Source organism: Vipera ursinii (genome assembly GCF_947247035.1).
Source record: "Vipera ursinii genome assembly, chromosome: 1".
Classification (NCBI taxonomy): domain Eukaryota; kingdom Metazoa; phylum Chordata; class Lepidosauria; order Squamata; family Viperidae; genus Vipera; species Vipera ursinii.
In genome coordinates this window covers 290,294,417-290,315,350 of record NC_139512.1, presented here as the reverse complement: position 1 = coordinate 290,315,350, position 20,934 = coordinate 290,294,417, and the positions used below count along the sequence as shown (strand labels likewise).

Genomic DNA, 20,934 nt, shown 5'->3' with positions numbered 1-20,934 from the left:
TACTTCCCATACCAAATAAAAAGGGAACTGAGAAACTCACCACCTGCCATGTAAACATGAGCAATATGATGTAGCTACTAAAAAAGAAAGTGCTCAGGGTGCATTAATGGAGAGAGCCCAACTCATGGGAAGCAATTGTTCTATCTAGTCAGACGACATTTAGAATACCGTGTCCACTTTCAAGCACCACAATTCAAAAAGGAAGCAACAAATTAGAGTACGTTCCAAGGGGAAAGGATCTGTCAGAATGGGACATTCTAAATAGTGAAAGTCTGGAACCTATGCCTATGAGGAAGGGTATGTTTATTAAAAAGACATGTGAGAGGGGAATATGATAGCATTTTAGAAATACGTGAAAGGCTATTACATAGAAAAGAGAATTGATTTATTCTATATTCCTCTAGAGAACAGAACCAGGAGCAATGGAATAAAACTGCAAGAAAGGTTTTTATTCTGTGTTTTATTCTTGCCCTGTACACCGCCCTGAGTCCTCAGGGAGAAGGGCGGTATAGAAATATTAATAAATTAAATTAAATTAAAGATGTCAGGAGGAATCCGTGACTATACAAGGCGACAGCCAGTGGATCAGTGATGAGTTCCCCTTTACTAGAAGATCTGCTGTGGTTGGAAAGTCATCTGCTAGAGATGCTGTAGTGAGTCCCGCACTGAGGAGGTGGATAAATTAGATGAATTTCAAGATACCTTTCACCTCAATAGTACTATTATATGAAATTAATAGAGAATCTTTTATCTGTTTTTTAAGGGTTAGATGCTAACTTATATAGGCTAGCATCTCTGGATTGCTTGCTTATCCTTAAATAAACGGAATAAAGGGGGGGGGATTTAACAGGGCAAAAAATCCCACAGATGGGGGTGACATGTTATGACTGGGCTGCTTTAGCCAGCTATGAAAATTGCAGTCTTAGAAGCAATACCATAAGTAGTGTTATGCAAATTGTAAGAATACATTAATATTGGAGGTGCCTCACATGCTAATTAGCAGAATTTTCTTTATTCACAGTAGGTATAAATCATTAATAGCCCTTCTACTGCTGTTTTCCTTAATAGGTGGCTTATTTACATGTCTACCTGGTAGTCCTACATTAAGACCTAATCTTTAGCCATCTGCATATGGATACACTATTCTCTTCTTTGACTCAAAATATGAGAAGAAAGCGTAAAGATAGATATGCCTTCATCTGCTTATGTTTGCAACAAATCTTAGAACATAATTTACTATACTAGTGATGTCAAAGCTTTAATAGAATACTGAAGAGTAGTGAAATAGCAATCTGTCCTCTTCCTCCTGTGAATGTTATGGCTCAACAGATTTAAATCTGATTTATCCATTTCCAAAGTCAATCTTCTAAAGATAATGCTATAATGACTCAGGTTAAAAACATAGTTTCCATTCTTGAATTTTGTTGGCTTTGTACATTTTACCTTGTTCATGAATTCACATGTGTTTTTGGGTATCCAGGCAATTCTTTTGTAACTCTAGCCATGTAGGCATTTAAATCATGTCCATATAACGAGAGGCAGCCAGGCAGCAAATATTAAATACAAGCCCTTCCTTCTTACTCTGCCTTGTAGCACAGGTTGCACAAGAAAAGTGAGATCTCACCCAGTCAGTGATTTCCTGAAAACCTTTCTCCTTTGCTCCCATACCTTCTTTTGAGTTTTGCCTCCAGTAGTTGGTTGAGATAAGATGGCAGTAGCTACATACCTCTGTCTTATCTCTCTTGTTTGCATTCCCTAGACACAATGACAAAAGAGAAAGGTCCCACTAGGCTATCTAGGACAGCAGATACCTCTGCCAGCGTGTTTGACCTCTTCTTTCTTTCTTTTATTAATTAATTTTTATTAAAGAAATGTTTGCAGTATAAGAACATTATAGACCACCTACTGCCATTGTCAACCTCCCATCGCCCGGTTCGCTCTCACAGAGTCGGCCTCCTCAGAGTTCCGTCGGTTAAGCAATGCCGGCTGGTGACCCCTAGGGGGAGAGCCTTCTCTGTGGGCGCGCCAACCCTCTGGAATGAGCTGCCTCCGGAGCTGCGGATGGCCCCCGACCTTCGGTCCTTTCGCCGTGACCTGAAGACATGGATGTTTCAACAATCGGGCCTGGACTGACTATGGTTTTAAATTTGGTTTTATGGGATTAAATTACTATGTACTGAACATATCTACTGTTTAATTCTTTTTTAAATTTTGTATTTTCATGTTCTTTTTTAGTTTTTATTGTTTGTGAGCCACCCTGAGTCCTTAGGGAGAAGGGCAGCATATAAATATAATCAATCAATCAATCAGTTTTAAAAAGGAAATAAAGATAAAAGTTAAAAAAAGTGATCAGTAAATAAAGAAAATGAAAGAGAAAGGAAATAAAGAGAAAGCTATAAAAGAGTGACTTCAGCAGCTATGAATGCATCTATATTTTATCCCCTCTCTAAAGTCACACTGTGGCTCCCTTCTTTCCATAGCCTACCTTTTGTAATCATCCAACTCATAAATCACAAGTTCATTTTTTTCTATTTTCAGCAAAAAGTTCATAAAGGGTTTCCAATTACTGGCAAATGAAGTTACTGAGACCTTCTCTTTCTGAGCAGTGAAATGAAGCAAGCAGGAACCTCATGATTCACTCACTGAACTTTGCCCCTAGTGATGGTACTTTGGTGCGCATAAAGTAGATTAATCAAATTAATCAAAGTGACTACATTAGTGGATTGGGAAAATGCTACGAACATTGTTTACTTAGAGTTCAGAAAGGCATTTGACAAAGTAGACAACAGGTGCCTTCTTGGTAAGATAGAAAAAATGTTGGATAGACAGGATCACCACAAGATGGACTTAAAACTGACTGACCAACCACACCTAGTATGTAGTCCTCAATGGAACTACATTTACATGGAAGGAAGCATGAAGTGGGGTACCTCAAGGTTTTTTCTAAGGCCCAATACTTTTCATTATCTTCATAAATGTATGATAAGCAGTTAAGGACAGTAGGTATGTCTAGCCCAGGGGTAGGCAACCTCGGCTCTTTTATGACTCATGGACTTCAACTCCCAGAATTCCTGAGTCAGCTGACTCAGGAATTCTGGGAGTTGAAGTCCATGAGTCATAAAAGAGCCGAGGTTGCCTACCCCTGGTCTAGCCTATCAAAGAGAAGCATGATACAGTAGCTGTGTTCCAGCACTTCATAGGCTGTCACACAGAGGGGATCAACCTAGTCTTCAAAGCACCCCGAGGGTAGGAGAAGAAGTAACAAGTAGAAGATTATTAAAGAGAGATCCAACCTAGAACTAAGGAAAAATTTTCTGATGCTGAAAACAATTAATGGAACAACTCGTCTCCAGAAGTTGTGGATGCTCCATCACTGGAGGTTTCAACAACAAATTGGACAGCCATTTGTTTGGTATGGTATAAGGTCTCCTGCTTGAGCAGGGAATTTGACTAGAAGACCTCCAAGATCCCTTCCAAGCTTGTTATTCTATGTTTTTCTCTGTACCTCCCAGTAAACAGAGAGTAAGGCTTCCCACGGACAAAGTTGCTTCTTGCTCCATTTGGTTGGCCAAGCACAATTCTTCCCATTACATCCTCTAGAGAAATAAAATGCAGAGCGATTGGAGCTTTCCAGCATTGCCATGCTTCCTTGACTTTTATTTTTCTCTCTGCAAGTGACCTCCTTTCAGACAAGCAAAGAGGCATGCACACAGGAGACAACCATCCTCTTTTCATTTGTCTTACTGTTAAAAAGAAACTAGGCTGTAGAAAAAGAGAATGCAGACAGCATCCTCTGCTCAATAACTTATCACTGCCACCTTTGTCTCTCCAGGTGTTTCTGTATAAAGGCTTGATCATAGCAAGAACTGACATTTTATTCTCCCATTTCCTTCTGGGCAACAGTGTGTAGGGATTCACCTCAGTGTATTAAATCCACCATAGTGTGCCATTCTGAGTGAGCACAAGAAACCCACAAGGAACAATCTTCCTCTGTGGTCAGTTTCTCCTTCTACCATAAGGACTAGGCAAATGATGGTTACAGTAATTTCAAATGCTTGCTTGCCTCCTCCTTTTGCCACAGTAGCACTCTTGATTCCTACCATGTCACTGTGTGCTGATTCAGCCCTACTCAACTCTGCTGACAGTATCATGTGCATTTATGTGTAGCAGGCTAGTTTAAAGGGTGAATGGGCCACCAAGAGCATTCAAACAACTACTATTCTGCTCAAGGTTCCCTGGCATATTTTGCTTCTGTCAATTGCTACCTGCTAGCCTGCAGCACTTTATCTACTTATGTATCATAATGATTTTGAGGAAATGAAGGGGTATATTTTCATCTCTCCTTCTGGTTTCTTTGGAATTTTAGAAAAAGGGAGAATTTTTCTCCCACCTGCAAAGAGCTGTTCATCTGTGTTCTGGACAGCAAAGTCAATATTTTTGTAACCAATATTTTTGCTGCTTAAAATGAACACATCAGTGCTCACAAGTCTTTTGTGGAATTATGTTTCCAATAGCAGCAGGAGAAACGTAATTAAGCTATATAGCTTTTCTAAATGATAGGGAATGTCTGAATGGGTTAAACTAGTGGCATACTAATTAATGTAATTTAAGAAAAAAACAAAACAGCATGTTTGTGTATATGTATATATATGTTGTATATACACTCATCCATTTAAATCAACTCTGCTGTCAAAGCATTTGCAATTACCTTGAGGGCAGATTTTATTTTAATTTATGATTAATATAATTTTGCAGGCATCCATAGACTGAACGTATTTGTACTTTTTACATTATAACTAACAATTTTCAGCATCTGAAGACACTAGCAGTTCTGTTTCTAACTGGTTTGTTATAAAAGCTGCGTCTCTGCTTTATATATTGTAATATGAAAAGGTATTGTTTGTGTTGGGGATAAATATTCTGATTATTTGGCCTTTGTCTTAGCTGCCTTTTCTTTATTAGGTTATTTTATTAGGTTTCTAAATTACTGTAATAATCCTAATCATAGATTTTAACCTTGTTTTTACAGGTGACCTGTAACTGTTTCAGCATAAGCAATGGAGAAATGCAGGATGTTGGTGTTGGACTTTATCCCAGGTATAGTGGACAAGCACTATACCTCTGTGGTTCTAGTTGTATCAATCTTTCTGCGTCTCTGTCTCTCTGTCTCTGTCTCTGTCTCTGTCTGTGTCTGTCTGTCTGTCTGTCTGTCTGTCTCTCTCTCTCTCTCTCTCTCTCTGTCTCTCTCTTTGTGTCTCTCTCTCTCTCTCTCTGTCTCTCTGTCTCTCTGTCTCTCTCATACACAAACACACATACACACACACACACACACACACACTTTCTCTCATTTCTCTCTCTCTCTTCAGGCCAGCAGCTGAAATGTCTGGTTCTACAAATACATTAAGAAATTCAACTAATATAAAATGGAATGGATGGCACTATAGTCTCTGAATTCACAGCATACAGTGGAAATATGGCTACGATAATTTTGAGGGTAGAATTCTGTGAAATGTAACAGAATTACTTGAAAGAAGTGTGCAAATCCTTAGCACAAGAGGCCTGAGACCAAGATAGAAAATGACCACTAGAGCAAAAGTATAGTTGGTCAACCCAGTGAAAACACCAACCTTCATCTTGTTCTTGCCACTTTGGTTGATTTTAGTTTTAAATTACCATCCAACTATTCTGACAGTGAACGAGAAAAGCTTTTCACCAGTGATTGCCCCAGGTTGCCCTTGAATGGCATGATCAGGCTGCAGTATAAAATGTCTAATTTAATGATATTAATTACAATTAATAAAATTACTCCCCTCATATTTAATATTGGAGTTGTTAGCTGCGAAGTCGTGTCCGACTCATCGCGACCCTATGGACAACGTTCCTCCAGGCCTTCCTGTCCTCTACCATCTTCTGGAGTCCATTTAAGCTCACGCCTACGCACTTTTGTTGACAGGGTGATGTCTCTGCTTTTTAGTGTGCTGTCTAGATTTGCCATGGCTTTCCTCCCCAGGAGCAAGCTTCTTTTAATTTCTTGGCTACAGTCCCATCTGCAGTGATCTTGGAGCCCAGGAAAATAAAATCTGTCACTACCTCCATTTCTTCCCCATCTATTTGCCAGGAATTGAGAGGGCCGGATGCCGTGATCTTGGTTTCCTTAATGTTAAGTTTCAACCCAAGTTTTGCACTCTCCTTCTTCACCCGCATCAAGAGGCTCTTTAGTTCTTCTTCACTTTCTGCCATTAGAGTGGTATCACCTGCATATCTTAGGTTGTTGATATTTCTTCCGGCAATCTTAATTCCAACTTTTGATTCCTCTAACCCTGCCTTTCTCATGATGTGCTCTGCATATAGGTTAAATAGGCAGGGTGACAGTATACAGCCATGCCGGACTCCTTTCCCAATTTTGAACCAATCTATTTATTTATTATTTATTATTTATTAATTTAATTTATATACCGCCCTTCTCCCTGGGGACTCAGGGCGGTGAGCAGGGCAATACATAAAAACTAGATACAAAAATTAAAATTATTAAAACATGATTAAACAATGCCCATAAAATTGATACAAATTAAAATTAAAGTTCATTTATAAAAATCCCACCCCGTCCCATCAGGCCAGGCCAGCTTGTTTAAAGAGATGGGTTTTAAGATCGCGCCGGAAGGAGCGGAGATCGGGCGCCATCCGGAGCTCAACCAGAAGATGGTTCCATAAATCCGGTGCACCCACAGAGAACGCCCTCCCCCTGGGGCCACCAGTCGGCATTCTTTGACCGGTGGCACCCTGAGGAGGCCCTCTCTGTGGGAGCGTACTGGGCGGAGGGAAGTTGACGCCGGCTGCAGGTGCTCCCCAAGGTATTCCGGACCCATGCCATGAAGGGCTTTGTAGGTCATTACCAACACCTTGAACCTCACCCGGAAGACAACTGGTAGCCAATGCAGCTCGCGGAGCAAAGGTGTGACATGGGAGTATCGGGAAACTCCCAGTACAACTCTCGCGGCTGCATTCTGTACCAGCTGGAGCCTCCGAGTGGTCTTCAAGGGTAGCCCCATGTAGAGAGTGTTGCAGTAATCAAGACGAGAGGTCACGAGCGCATGAGTGACCGTACGTAAGGCATCCCGGTCTAGATAGGGCCGCAACTGGCGCACCAGGCGAACCTGGGCGAAGGCCCCCCTAGTCACAGCTACAATATGGTCTTCTAAGGAGAGTTGTGAATCTAGGAGGACTCCCAAGTTGCGAGCCCTATCTACAGGAGGTAATGACTCACCCCCCATAGTGAGGGGTGGGATATCCTGAATATCCCGAGATGCCAGTACGCACAGCCACTCAGTCTTGTCAGGGTTGAGTCGAAGCCTGTTCCTCCCCATCCAGACCCGGACTGCCTCCAGGCACCGGGACATCACGTCGAGGGCATCACTGGGGTGGTTTGGGGTCGAAATGAAAAGTTGGGCATCATCAGCATACTGATGATACCCAACTCCAAAACCACGAATGATCTCACCCAGCGGCTTCATGTAGATGTTGAACAGGAGAGGCGAGAGGACCGACCCCTGAGGGACTCCACAAACGAGAGGCCTCGCGGTCGACCTCTGCCCCCCTGCCAACACCGACTGCGAGCGTCCCAGGAGATAGGAGGAGAACCACTGAAGAACCGTGCCTCCCACTCCCAATCCCCTGAGACGCCTCAGCAGGATACCATGGTCGATGGTATCAAAAGCCGCTGAGAGGTCTAATAGGACTAGGACAGAGGAATATCCCTTGTCCCGAGCCCTCCAGAGATCATTCACCAGTGCGACCAATGCCGTCTCCGTGCTGTACCCGGGCCTGAAGCCCGATTGGTACGGGTCTAGATAATCCGCTTCATCCAGGACCAGAGGGAGCTGATGCACCACCACACTCTCAACAACCTTCGCAAGAAAGCGAAGGTTGGAGACCGGACGAAAGTTATTGAAAACAGCCGGGTCCAAGGCAGGCTTCTTGAGGAGAGGTCTTACCACCGCCTCTTTCAAGGCGGCGGGAAAACTACCCTCACTCAAAGAGGCAGATATAACCGCCTGGAACCAGCCTCGTGTCCCCTCCCGGGCTGCATAAACCAGCCAGGAAGGGCACGGGTCCAATAAACGTGGTGGAGCTCAGCCTCCCCATGATCCTGTCCACTTCCTCCGGAGTTACAGGATCGAACTCCTCCCAGGTGACATTGACAAGACCGCTCGTGTCCTGATCATCCGATACTGCCCAGTCGGAGTCCAAACCGGAGTCCAATCAGTGGTTCCGTGTCCAGTTCTCACTGTTGCTTCTTGGCCCGCATATAGGTATCTCAAGAGACAAATAAGATGGTCTGGTACGCCCATCTCTTTAAGAACTTGCCACAGTTTGTTATGATCTACACAATCAAAGGCTTTAGCATAGTCAATGAAGCAGAAGTAGATGTTTTTCTGGAACTCCCTAGCTTTCTCCATGATCCAACGTATGTTGGCAATTTGATCTCTATTTGCTCTGCCTCTTCGAAATCCTGCCTGTACTTCTGGTAGTTCTCGGTCCACATACTGCTGGAGTCTAGCTTGCAGGATTTTAAGCATAACTTTACTAGCATGAGAAATGAGTGCAATGGTGCAGTAGTTTGAACATTCTTTGGCACTGCCTTTCTTTGGAATTGGAATGTAAACTGATCTTTTCCAATCCTGTGGCCACTGTTGAGTTTTCCAAATTTGCTGGCAAATTGAGTCTAGCACTTTTACTGCATCGTCTTTTAAGATTTTGAATAGCTCAGCTGGAATACTGTCACCTCCATTAGCTTTGTTGTTGCTTAGCTTTTCTAAGTCCCATTTCACTTCACATTCTAGGATGTCTAGCTCGAGGTCAGTGACCACCTCATTGTGATTATCAAGGACATTAAGCTCATTCTTGTATAGTTCTTCTGTGTAATTTTGCCACTTCTTCTTAATCTCTTCTGCCTCTGTTAGGTCCCTGCCCTTTTGGTCCTTAATCATGCCCATTTTTGCATGAAACGTTCCTTTCATCTCTCCAATTTTCTTGAAAAGATCTCTGGTCCTCCCTATTCTATTTTCTTCTATTTCTTTACACTGTTCATTTAAGAAGGCATTCTTATCTCTTCTAGCTATTCTCTGGAATTCTGCATTCAGTTGAGCGTATCTTTCTTTTTCTCCCTTGCCTTTCACTTCCCTCCTTTCCTCAGCTATTTGCAAAGCTTCCTCAGACAGCCATTTTGCTTTCTTGCATTTCTTTTTCTTTGGGATGGTTTTGGTTGCTACCTCTTGTACAATGTCGCGAACCTCTGTCCATAGTTCTTCAGGCACTCTGTCTATCAGATCTAATTCCTTAAATCTATTTGTCACCTCTATTGTATATTCAACAGAGATATGATTTAATTCATGCCTGAGTGGCCTAGTGCTTTTTTCTACTTTCTTCAGTTTAAGCCTAAACTTTGCAATGAGAAGCTCATGGTCTGAACCACAGTCAGCTCATGGTCTTGTTTTTACTGACTGTATAGAGCTCCTCCATCTTTGGCTGCAGAGCATATAGTCAATCTGATTTCTGTGTTGACCGTCTGGTGATGTCCATGTGTAGAGCTGTCTCTTGGGTTGTTGGAAAAGAGTGTTTGCTATGACCATCGTATTCTCTTGACAAAATTCTATCAGCCTGTGCCCTGCTTCATTTTGTACTCCAAGGCCAAACTTGCCTGTTATTCCTGTTATCTTTTGGCTTCCTACTTTAGCATTCCAATCCCCCATGATGATAAGGACATCATTTTTTGGTGTTAGTTCTATAAGGTGCTGTAGGGCTTCATAGAACCAGTCAATTTCATCCTCTTCAGCACTGGTGGTTGGGGCATAGACTTGGACTACTGTGATATTGAATGGTTTGCCTTGGATTCGAACTGAGATCATTCTGTCATTTTGAGGATTGTATCCCAGTATTGCTTTTCCTACTCTTTTATTGACTATGAAGGCTACTCCATTTCTTCTGAGGGATTCTTGCCCACAGTAGTATACCAGATGGTCCTCTGAATTAAATTCACCCATTCCTGTCCATTTTAGTTCGCTGATAACTAAGATGTTGATGTTCAGTCTTGTCATCTCTTTTTTGACCATGTCCAGCTTTCCTTGATTCATGGATCTTACATTCCAGGTTCCTATGGAGAAAAAATCTTTACAGCATTGGACTTTCCTTTCACCACCAGACACATCCACAGCTGAGCGTCCTTTCGGCTTTGGCCCAGTCGCTTCATTCTTTCTGGCGCTACTAGTACTAGCCCTCTGCTCTTCCCCCGTAGCATATTGGATGCCTTCCGGCCTGAGGGGCTCATCTTCCAGCGTCATATCGTTTTGCCTTTTGGTACTGTTCATAGGGTTTTCATGGCAAAGATACTGGAGTGGGTTGCCATTTCCTTCTCCAGTGGATCACGTTTTGTCAGAACTCTCTGCTATGACCTTTCCGTCTTGGGTGGCCCTGCATGGCATAGCTCATAGCTTCATTGAATTACGCAAGCCCCTTCGCCATGACAAGGCAGTAATCCATGGATATTTAATATTACCTTCCTTTATATTAGAAATTACAAATTCATGGCAAATTTTGCAAAGGTAATCAAATATACCCACAGTTTTCTTTGATGCTGACTTTCCCATTCAATTGCCTCTTTCTTCTGCAGTGGTTTTATTATTATTTTTTCTGTTCAACCATGTCCAATTCTTGTAAAATGCCTGGACAAGTCCCTGCAGTTTTGTTGGCAAATTTTTTCAGAAGTTATTTGCCATTGTCTCCTTCCTAAGGCTGAGAGAACATAACTAGCCCAAGTCACCCACCTGGCTTTGTACCCAAGGCTGGACTAGAACTCACGGTGTCCTGGTTTCTAGCCTGATGTCTTAATAATCCCTAAACTAAACTGTCTCTCTTTGCAGTATTCAAAACCGTATTTTTCCCTATCTTTAGCTGCATGCTATTCCATGAATTTACAGATTTCCAGGAAACATGGTTACAGCTTATTCAGCAGGTTGTTTAGCAGTTATAAAGAGTTCTGGATGAAGAAGCCAGACTCTGTTGAGCTTCTTTTCATAGATAAGAAAAAGAGTCCAATAGCTGTTTCCCTTTGTCACGCTCCTGTAGTAATGGGAGGCAGCAACAGTTTTCTCAGCTTTTGGGAAAGATTTCAGGATAGGCGAAAGCATCGTGAACCAGAAAGAATGGCAGATATGGGCCTAGGGAATAAAACTAGGATTGAAAGCAGCAGCAATGTAAGGAAGGATCCACACATGTGGAGAAAGAGAGCTCAAAATGAAGCAGCTGGCAAATAAAAGAGATTATCTGGGGGAATCACACTGATGAATAAAAATTGAACACCTCCCTTCTACCTTGTATTCTGCAACAACAATATTCTGGCCTGTGAGAGAGATCTTAGAAATTGTAATTTTCCAGGATGCCTTAGTTCTTCTAATAAATGTTGCATGTCCTGAAATGCATTTTCCCAGAATCCCTTAGGACTTATTATGCTGCTGATTGACCTTCCTCTGGAATTCCCCCAAATCACTGCCGACAGTTGAAACTGAATGGGACAGCTAAGAAATATACCACTCTTATTTTGGCTTTGAATGGAGGCAGTAAAACCCCCAATGGCCTTCTGATGATATCAGGACAATGGCAAAAATTTAATTTTTGAATTGCACTCAGAGAAAGAAAGGGGAAAAAAAAGTTTACGTTTTTCCCCCCTCAGGCATTTTTGAATTCAGATCCCGCTTTTAAAGATAATTTCAGTATCCATAATCAATCAGCTAGTTTTATTATTCTTGTACTGATAGTTTTTATTTATTTATGTAGCCAATTTCTATAGCTGCCCATCTCAATCAATAACCCTGGGCAGCTTACAATTGTAAAAAAAATAAAAATGAGGTGTCCTTGATGTACTCTGAGCTTGGTTGTTTTCTTTCAGATGTTTCATTACCCAGGCTAGGTAACATCATCAGTACTAGTAAGGAGTAGGGTTTGCTCACATGTTATATTCTAGTGCCCTGTCCTGTCACTGTTGGTGCAAGTGGTCTTGTTGGTTCTTTGGTTGGGCTGTTTATTGTTAGCTTTGGCAGCTCCTTGATTGGGGTTGTTTGTTTCTTAATTGTTGGTCTAATGTTAATCTTGGTGTTAATTCCTGCTTATTTGGGTGTTGATTGATGCAAGGTGTTCTGGTACTTTTGGCTTGTTGATTGTTTCTTTTGAATGGTATACAGATGTTATTTATATCTATGTGCCTGTTGATGGCCAGTTTGTCAGAGTGCCAGGCTTCCAGGAATTCTCTAGCATTTTTGGATTTGGCTTTCTCTAGGATAGTCACAGTTTCCAATTTGAAACCACAGTTAAGATGTGATTTGCTAATCTTCTGTCTGCATAGTGGCTTTTGCAGTCCTTACACTCTATGTTCTAGAGCAGGGGTCGGCAACCTAAAAAAGAAAAAGAGCCACTGGGAACCGGTTCCATCACAAATTAAAAAAAGAGGGAGCCGCGTGCGTGTGTCCATGCACGCGCATGCGCAAAAAGGTTTTTTGCGCATGCGCGGACGCACGCGGCTGCCATTTTTTAAAAAATGAGATGGAACCGGTTCCCGGTTGCCTGATGGCGACGGCCCGTCTGCAAAGCTGCCGCTTTCGGCAGCTTTGCAGACGGGCCGTGGCAGCTTCCGCAAAGAGCGGCGCCCCTGCCCATTCCGAGAGGTGCGCGCGCACCTCTCCGAACGACCGGAGGTGCGCGCGTACCTCCGCGCGAATGGGCAGCGGTGCCGCTCTTTCAGGAAGCCCGCCGCGGCCCGTCTGTGAAGCTGCCGAAAGCGGCAGCTTAGCAGACGGGCCGCGGCAGCTTCCGCAAAGAGCGGCGCCCCTGCCCATTCCGAGAGGTGCGTGCGCACCTCCGGTCGTTCGGAGAGGTGCGCGCGCACCTCTCGGAATGGGCAGGGGCGCCGCTCTTTGCGGAAGCTGCCACGGCCCGTCTGCTAAGCTGCCGCTTTCGGCAGCTTCACAGACGGGCCGCGGCGGGCTTCCTGAAAGAGCGGCACCGCTGCCCATTCGCGCGGAGGTACGTGCGCACCTCCGGTCGTTCGGAGAGGTGCGCGCGCACCTCTCGGAATGGGCAGGGGCGCCGCTCTTTGCGGAAGCTGCCGCGGCCCGTCTGCTAAGCTGCCGCTTTCGGCAGCTTCACAGACGGGCCGCGGCGGGCTTCCTGAAAGAGTGGCACCGCTGCCCATTCGCGCGGAGGTACGCGCGCACCTCCGGTCGTTCGGAGAGGTGCGCGCGCACCTCTCGGAATGGGCAGGGGCGCCGCTCTTTGCGGAAGCTGCCGCGGCCCTTCTGCTAAGCTGCCGCTTTCGGCAGCTTCACAGACGGGCCGCGGCGGGCTTCCTGAAAGAGCGGCACCGCTGCCCATTCGCGCAGAGGTACGCGCGCACCTCTCCAAAGGTTTGGGGAGGTGCGCGCGCACCTCCGCCCATTCGGGGAGGTGCGCGTGCACCTCTCCAAACGGGCGGTGCCACTCTCCATTTGGAGAGGTGCGCGCGCACCACTGCCCGTTGGAAGAGGTGCGCGCGCACCGGGCGGCTGGGAGCCGCAAGAGACGGCTCAAAGAGCCGCATGCGGCTCCGGAGCCGCAGGTTGCCGACCTGTGTTCTAGAGTGTATCCATGTGTTATGAAATTAAAGACTTTTCAGCTAGAAACAAAGGGCATCAAGCCCATTTTAGCCCATAGAATGAACAGGGGAAAAAACCACAATGATTTGTGGCTTATACTTTATGATGGTGGTCATTGGAATTCTTTTTTATTCTTTTTTAATAATTTCTATAATTTATTTATTTTTAATATATAGTTAAATTTATTGAAATTGAAATTTTATTTAGTAGAGACCTGCGTGTAGAGATCTCTCTGCATTGTGTTGTGATAATTTTATTCTTCTTTTATGTTTTTCTGTACTGCTGTCCGCCCAGAATCACTAACTTAAGACGGGCAACCTCATAAACCAATAAATTTTTGAGTCCTTCCATATGCAATTTCTAGTATCAACCTGAGAGATACTAAGCTAGATGGATTGGTAAAATAAATATTTTCCTGTAATATCTGTATTTCTTATCTACATTTTGTTTTTCTTCATTAGCATGTCCTTGTTGAATAACAGTTGTGATCCTAGTTGTGTGGTCATCTTTGAGGGTCCCCAACTCCACCTTCGGTCCATTCGGGAAATGCAATTGGGAGAAGAGGTAATTCATTTGTTCCTTCTTCCATCCTAGAAACCTGCAGATTGAATATCTTGATAGTATCTTGATGTTATTTCTGTTTCATGGCTTTCTGGAAGAACATAACAAAAAAAATCTTTTCTTCAAATAGTATGGGTCTCCTCATCATTGCAGTGCTGCTCATAAATCACTAGCAGAGTTGTTGATTTTTTTTCTCTCTCTTTGTTTCTCCTCTACACTTTTTTGTTTGCATTTGACTACCTTTTCTGGGCTGAAACAAAACCAAAGAAAAACTACATGTGGGTGCAATATAACATGCAGTAAATAAATGCAGTTGTAAGCTTTTGTCAGACTAAAGCCCTGCTAAAGGTTTACAGGAGTAAACCTTTCCTGCAAGGAACGTATGAGGCAAAAGTTGTTTTCTTGTAAGTTTTATTTAAAAAGAACTACCCTTCTAAATGATTTGTGTTTTTGTCAGAGAATTCTTCACACAGCTTTCTTTTCCTTTTTTTCTAAGATGGTCAGGTCAAATAATTTGAATTTATGTACAAAATAGAATATGGTGTCTGTGTGCATCTCTCTCTCTTTCCTCTCCCCCTCTCTCCCTCCCTCCCTCCCTCCCTCTCCCTCTCCCTCTCCCTCTCCCTCTCTGTTATCTGACAGCCTGTTTCTAATTAAGAGGCTCCTTGAATTTCAAATCTAATCCAAATTATACCAAAACAATTATACCATGTTAGTCCAGCAGCAGCATAAAAAAATTTTCTGTTTTTCCCCCCTATATTCCTCTCCAGTGTTAGCTTTGGCAAGGGGGAAAAGAGGCAAAGAATATAATGTAGGGATAGAAAAGTGAAAAACATTGGTTACTTGGGGATAGGATTAAATTTACAGGTAATTTTTGCTGATTTTATAGTTCTACAGTTCTGTTCACTTTAGAAAACAGCTTATTGGAATCTCTTGATGTGCTGGATTACAGTTCTCATAGCAGGTAGAGGAAGACTGGTATATCAGCATTTTTAGCTTATACTATTCATATATATATATATATATATATATATATATATATATATATATATATATATATATAATTAGATTATACTGTAAAGCTTGAGAATTTCAACACTAACAGCATAGGATTAAAACCTATTAAATAAAGCTTGTCACATTTCATACCTTTAAATGAATAGTTCCAGTGCTGACAGCCTCATACGAGAAGTTCACTACCAAACCATTTATGATTAACCTTTTTCTAGCAAGAAAAGTGCCATCATTAAAAAAAAACATAAGACCTAAAGCAGACCCTGGGAGCCTTATATTTTATAAAATTGAATCATACTAGCACTGCAAATAAATTTTCAAATTCCTGGTCTTCTCAAGGAATGGACTTCACCAAAGAAATATTCATGAGGATGATAGCAGTTGGTTTCCTAAATTGTAAGCACATAACTTCAATCAGAATTTACACCTGTAAACAAAGTGACCTCAGAAGCATTTGGTCTTCAGCCTAATTAGAAAAGATTTTTTTCATAATATATTCAGTCCTCTGGTAAAAGTAATCTATTTTACCATCAGCAAGTAACTGAATAGAGAGTGGTAAATATAAAGAGGATGCTTTAGAGAAAGGAACAGAGAAATGAATGGATCTGATCATTTTACCTCAGTAGTAGCTATGCCATGCCCATTATGTGGCCCTAGTAAATCACACCTCAAGAATTGTTGACAGTCCTTTCTGACCTAAAGTATTATGATTGGTAGTCACAAATTACTGGTGCTAAGTAAAGTTTCATCCAAACTTTGTAATTTAAACCTTCACCACACTGCTGTGAGATGGGCAGCCCTGTAAATCATTTAAACCAATAAATAGATCATTAAAGAAGTAGGACACATAAATGCAATGAGGTATTATTAAAATAAAATGTAATTCATCATCTCTGAGTTCATTTGAATATAAAACTAACCTGTAGTTTATCATTAAGTGAATAAGACTGGGGTTTGTGCACTGTATTCTCCAGTAGTATAACAACAGTGACTAAAAGCATTTTTACCCACCCATAGTTTAGTGTTGTGTCCAAATCTCAGAAAACTGTGTTTGTCATTTGGGAAAGATTGACAATACATTCATTTTGCATTGGCACCTGCCAAATATAAAGAATATTTGGAATGCATACATACATACATTACACTCTAAATTTTGCGTTTTTCAGAATTCTACAATGTTATTCACAAACTTTTATTTGTTAACCTTTGTCACAGTTTGAGGTTAAAAATGAAGGTCATTCAAAAGGACATGAAAGTTTCCAAAGTTTGCAATTCACTTTGTGCTTACAGCTCAACTTATATATATATATATTCTTATGGCTGCATAAGTATTATAAGCATTCTTTGTCAACTATGTTTTTTCTGGTCTTTGTCACATGCAGCTCACCATCAGCTATACTGAAACTCTAATGCCTACTCCTGAACGTCAGCACAATCTGAAGCGTCAATATTGTTTTGAATGTGATTGCACCATGTGCTCCACACAAAGCAAGGTGAGTCAACTAAATTTGTCCTTAGACCAGGTAATATGCATCAATACTTGTGCTGAGAGTAGATATAGTTTGGATGAAACAATAAAAGGAACAAGATAATCAGAATTTTTAAAAGTGTGCTCTAGGAATTCTTTTATTTCATCACTTTTTCTTAGGTGTACTGGAATTTTATTATATTTTGGAACCAGAGTTCTTTATTCCTATGCTTTCTTCCCTTATTTTTTAAGAGTTTGGGGCTTATTATTTGATTCTGTTTCTTTCACGATGTAAGAGCAAGCAGTTATATTTTTTTTTCTTAACCCAACATTCTTATTCATAAAAATACAGAATATGGAAGCACTACTTAATCTATAAAGCATTTTTGTATTTACTTGGATGTATATTCTTTCTCCTTCCAACAGCTATTTGTGCACTTTTTAAATACTGTTTATGAACATTTCATTGTATGCTGTCTCATGAAGTCATTCTGAGAGGCTTTCATCATAGAATTGGCTTAAGTGAGCTACTTTGTATAATTTTATTCAAGAATGAATGATTTGATTAATATTTTTGTTTTACGTCTACATTTTGATCCCATTGTTTGCATTTTTTCTATTGTTGGTTTTTGAAATTGTTAAATTTCTTGTCTATTTGATATCTTGAGAGAGTTAATTTTGTGAAATTGATTAGGATAGTTTTGATGATGATGATATGATGATGATGATGATGATGATGATGATGATGATGACATGAATATATTGAATCCTTCCTTTTCCTTGAAAAAGAGAAACAAATTCATGAGTCAAAAAAGTCTGTGTGTATTTATAACTTTAAAACCTTGAATTATTTCTCAGTTGTTTGAAGATGTTTGTAGTTATACAATAATCCTGTAGTCATATTAAATCAAAATGGAAAAAATCAATGTTTAAAAAGTATGGTGTAGTATCATTGACATATGCAAATACATTTTTAAAAGATGAATGAACTATATTACCACTGACTGTAATATTCACAGAGTACTACATTTTCTCTGAAATTATTATTGGTTCTGCTTCATGAACAAATCTCCCACTTTTGACACATTGGTTTTCTGTTTATATCTCCAAACAATAGTCTATCCTAGACAAAAGCAAGTGATTTTCAGAGTAAAAGATTATAGAAACTAGTACTCAATGATCTGAAAGACCAAGCCAGAAAATTCTGATGAGAATTTTACAAGGAATGAAAATTCACAGTAGGCTTTACGCTGCCCAGCTTAATAAAGGAAGTTTTTGTTTCCAGCTCTTGAAAAATTTACAGTGTTGTGGCATAGTCCCTAACCCTACAAAGTCTTTGTTTATGGCATACTCAAACTTTTATCTCATAGCTTTCAATTTCACATGTCTTTTTGTGTTAAGAAAATTACAAAGAAAAGGAAATTCCTATTGTATTGTCCATAACATTTCTTGGCCCAGATTCTTCTCTGAAAGTTGTGATTCTAACAAGGCTTTATGGAATTTCTTCATCTCTTGCTCTTCTTCAGATGAGGAGCTGCCAAGAATATCATGCATTTTTTTTTAAAAAGTGTTCTTTAATTACCACCATGGATGCTTCTAGGCAAATATCCCCGACTTTCACCAGTCCAAGAGCCATGCGCAGCTATTATGTTTTTCCTTCCTTAATAGAATTTCTGGTTAAAAAATATGTCAAAGAAAATGGAGGGGGGCTACATGCAGAAATTACTGTCTGGATTCCCATAATTATTGGACCCATCTTGGAGGGGAACACTGCAAATTGGGTCTAATATGGAACAAAGACTATTCTGAGAGATCGTGCAAATAGACTTGCCCAGGGTTAAGGCTAACTTGGAAGAAAATTTTAACACTGTTAGTGATTGTGTTCTTGAATTTTAGGGATCATTATTTTTTAATCTCCACTTGATCAGATAAAGAAAGTTGAAAAGCCTTTCCCTGAAGTTACTCACATTACATTTATTAACCCAAGGTACATTTTCATTTAATGAAAAGTAAACAGTCTTCTAATTTATCTTCCAGACTCACTTCTCCATGTGTATCTTCTCTTTCTACAAAGGAAAATTAAACTTACCTAGAAATGAACTATCTTGAATCTTGTACAAGTACAAAATGTTTTCCAAACTTTGTAATACTTTAGTAATACCACTTTACCAATTATTAAGAGGCATAGGCTCAGTACCATTATTGTTCAGAATTTAGACAAGTTTAACCTCAACTAATATCTACTTTTCTTTAGTAGTTACCGATTCCCTTTATTCAGCTGCCTGACAGTATTTCTGTAATGTGCTTTACGAGTCAACTTGAGATACATACATACATAAATACATACATACCCATCATGCTATTCCATTTTGGAGTAAGCAACATTAAACAAAGTTCAGAGAAAGAATAAAAAGTTCCAAACAAAAGAAATTAAAGGGAGGAGGAAAGGAAATGCCATTCATAAATACCTCATTATTTTTGCAGTCCTTGCTTTCATTTATCCATATGCTATTTCATGCAGTTCCTTTTGTTTAAAATTCTCTCTTTTGGGGAGTATCATTAACTCAATTTAACACAGCTTTCTTAGATTTTTCCTTCATTTCTACTTACTCATTTTTCTTCTGTCATTTTTATTTTGAGATTTAATCCTTTTTCTCTCTGTGATAAAATCAGTTCTGTGTATTTTTATGTTGGCCATTCACTTTGTATTCGGTCCACATTCCTTAATCATCCATTTATTCTTGTCTTATGTCAGTAGTCTTGTAATGTTAAATTATTTGCTAAACATAGACTTTTTTCTTTGGATTATATTTATTCAGAATATTTTACTTTTTCCTCCAAAGCCTATCCCTGGTTCTTTCATTGACATTAATCATTGGCATATAACATGCAACTATCATCACCTTATGGAGTCCTTTTTTCAAATGCAGCCAGAACAGTATAGGAGTTCAGCCTTCTGAACAGAAAAGAGGCACAAACCAAGAGTATTAACACTATCTTTATTGTAAGGTTACAATAACAGGATCTTGTGAGTCAGAAAGCCCTACTCCCTTCTCTTACTTTTATCTTCCAGAAAATTAGGGGATTGTCCCTTCTGAGATGCATCCCATACCCCTTTTTCTTCTGTGGACTGAAACACCTTTTGCAAAATGGCTGTCTAGGATGTAGCTCTTCCTCCTATGTCCCGAGGTCACAGCCCATTGCATGATATGATGCAGTATGATGCATCATACTTTCAACTATTAGCTCTTTCGTATCTAAGCTTCCTGGAATCAGAGTTTTTAGGCAGTATAAAATATCATAAATAAATAAATAACCCTATACCTTCACTTCCCTGTATTATTCAACTCCATTGAATGAATCAGATTGTTTCCATTCAAATTTACTATGTCTTTCCCCTTTATTTCAATCCTGCAAGTCCACAAACATTTTTTTTTCTTTATTTCATTCATTTATTCAGCTTACATGCAAGTCACAGGTTTCCATACACTCTGATCATCATCAAATGAATATTGACCCACTACATATTATGTCTTTGATCAACTGAGTTTTCATATGAGATAAGGGAAGTCACCAGTCTTAGTTATTTCCATGCTGCAATATTAGCAGTATTCAGTAAAATATTTTGGTTAATATGCCAAAAGTTCAACCAAAGCCCAATTACCGTATATCTTAAATATAGTTTTACTATTCTATACTTTCTAAGATTTCTAATCTCCTGACTACCCACTTACCACCAACAAGAATATAAATGCAATGTATTGTATACTCAGGATACTTCAGCCTAAACATACTGACAAAATACCAGGCTTCTAGTGAAATTGTGTATCATATTTTTCCCCCAGACAAATTCTCTTTATAGTCCTTGATTATCTCTTTTGGTGATATCTTAGTCTCCTGTGCTCACCTGTTGTATGCCCTCTGTGGGCAACTACAGAATGTCATTAAAACATTTAAAACAATTTCTTCCTACAGAATAGTACTCCGTGGACTATGGATTTCATAAAGCAGTCAGTTATTTTGTCTCTATACAATATCGTAGGCCTGAACTCCTCTCTACAGTGATAAATAGCTTTATTTTTGTCTTTCAGCCAGCTGCCTCGTCTCCTCTGGGAAAGGCTGAAATTAAGCATACTAGTTTCAGTAATGCACAGAATTATGAGTGAACTTGTGGCTGTTGAAAAATCAATCTGTAAAATTTCCTTTTCATAG

The 20,934-nt window shown here is 40.4% G+C and overlaps 1 protein-coding gene across 1 annotated transcript in view; it reads left to right on the top strand.

Annotated features, from left to right (window-relative positions):
* The window catches only part of SMYD3 (SET and MYND domain containing 3), a 336,887-nt gene that overhangs the window by 247,262 nt on the left and 68,691 nt on the right, over positions 1-20,934 (top strand). The window contains exons 6-8 of the mRNA XM_083348811.1: positions 5,030-5,097; positions 14,141-14,243; positions 16,637-16,747. Coding sequence (XP_083204937.1) covers positions 5,030-5,097; positions 14,141-14,243; positions 16,637-16,747 — 282 coding nt within the window. The remainder of the gene's footprint in view (positions 1-5,029; positions 5,098-14,140; positions 14,244-16,636; positions 16,748-20,934) is intronic.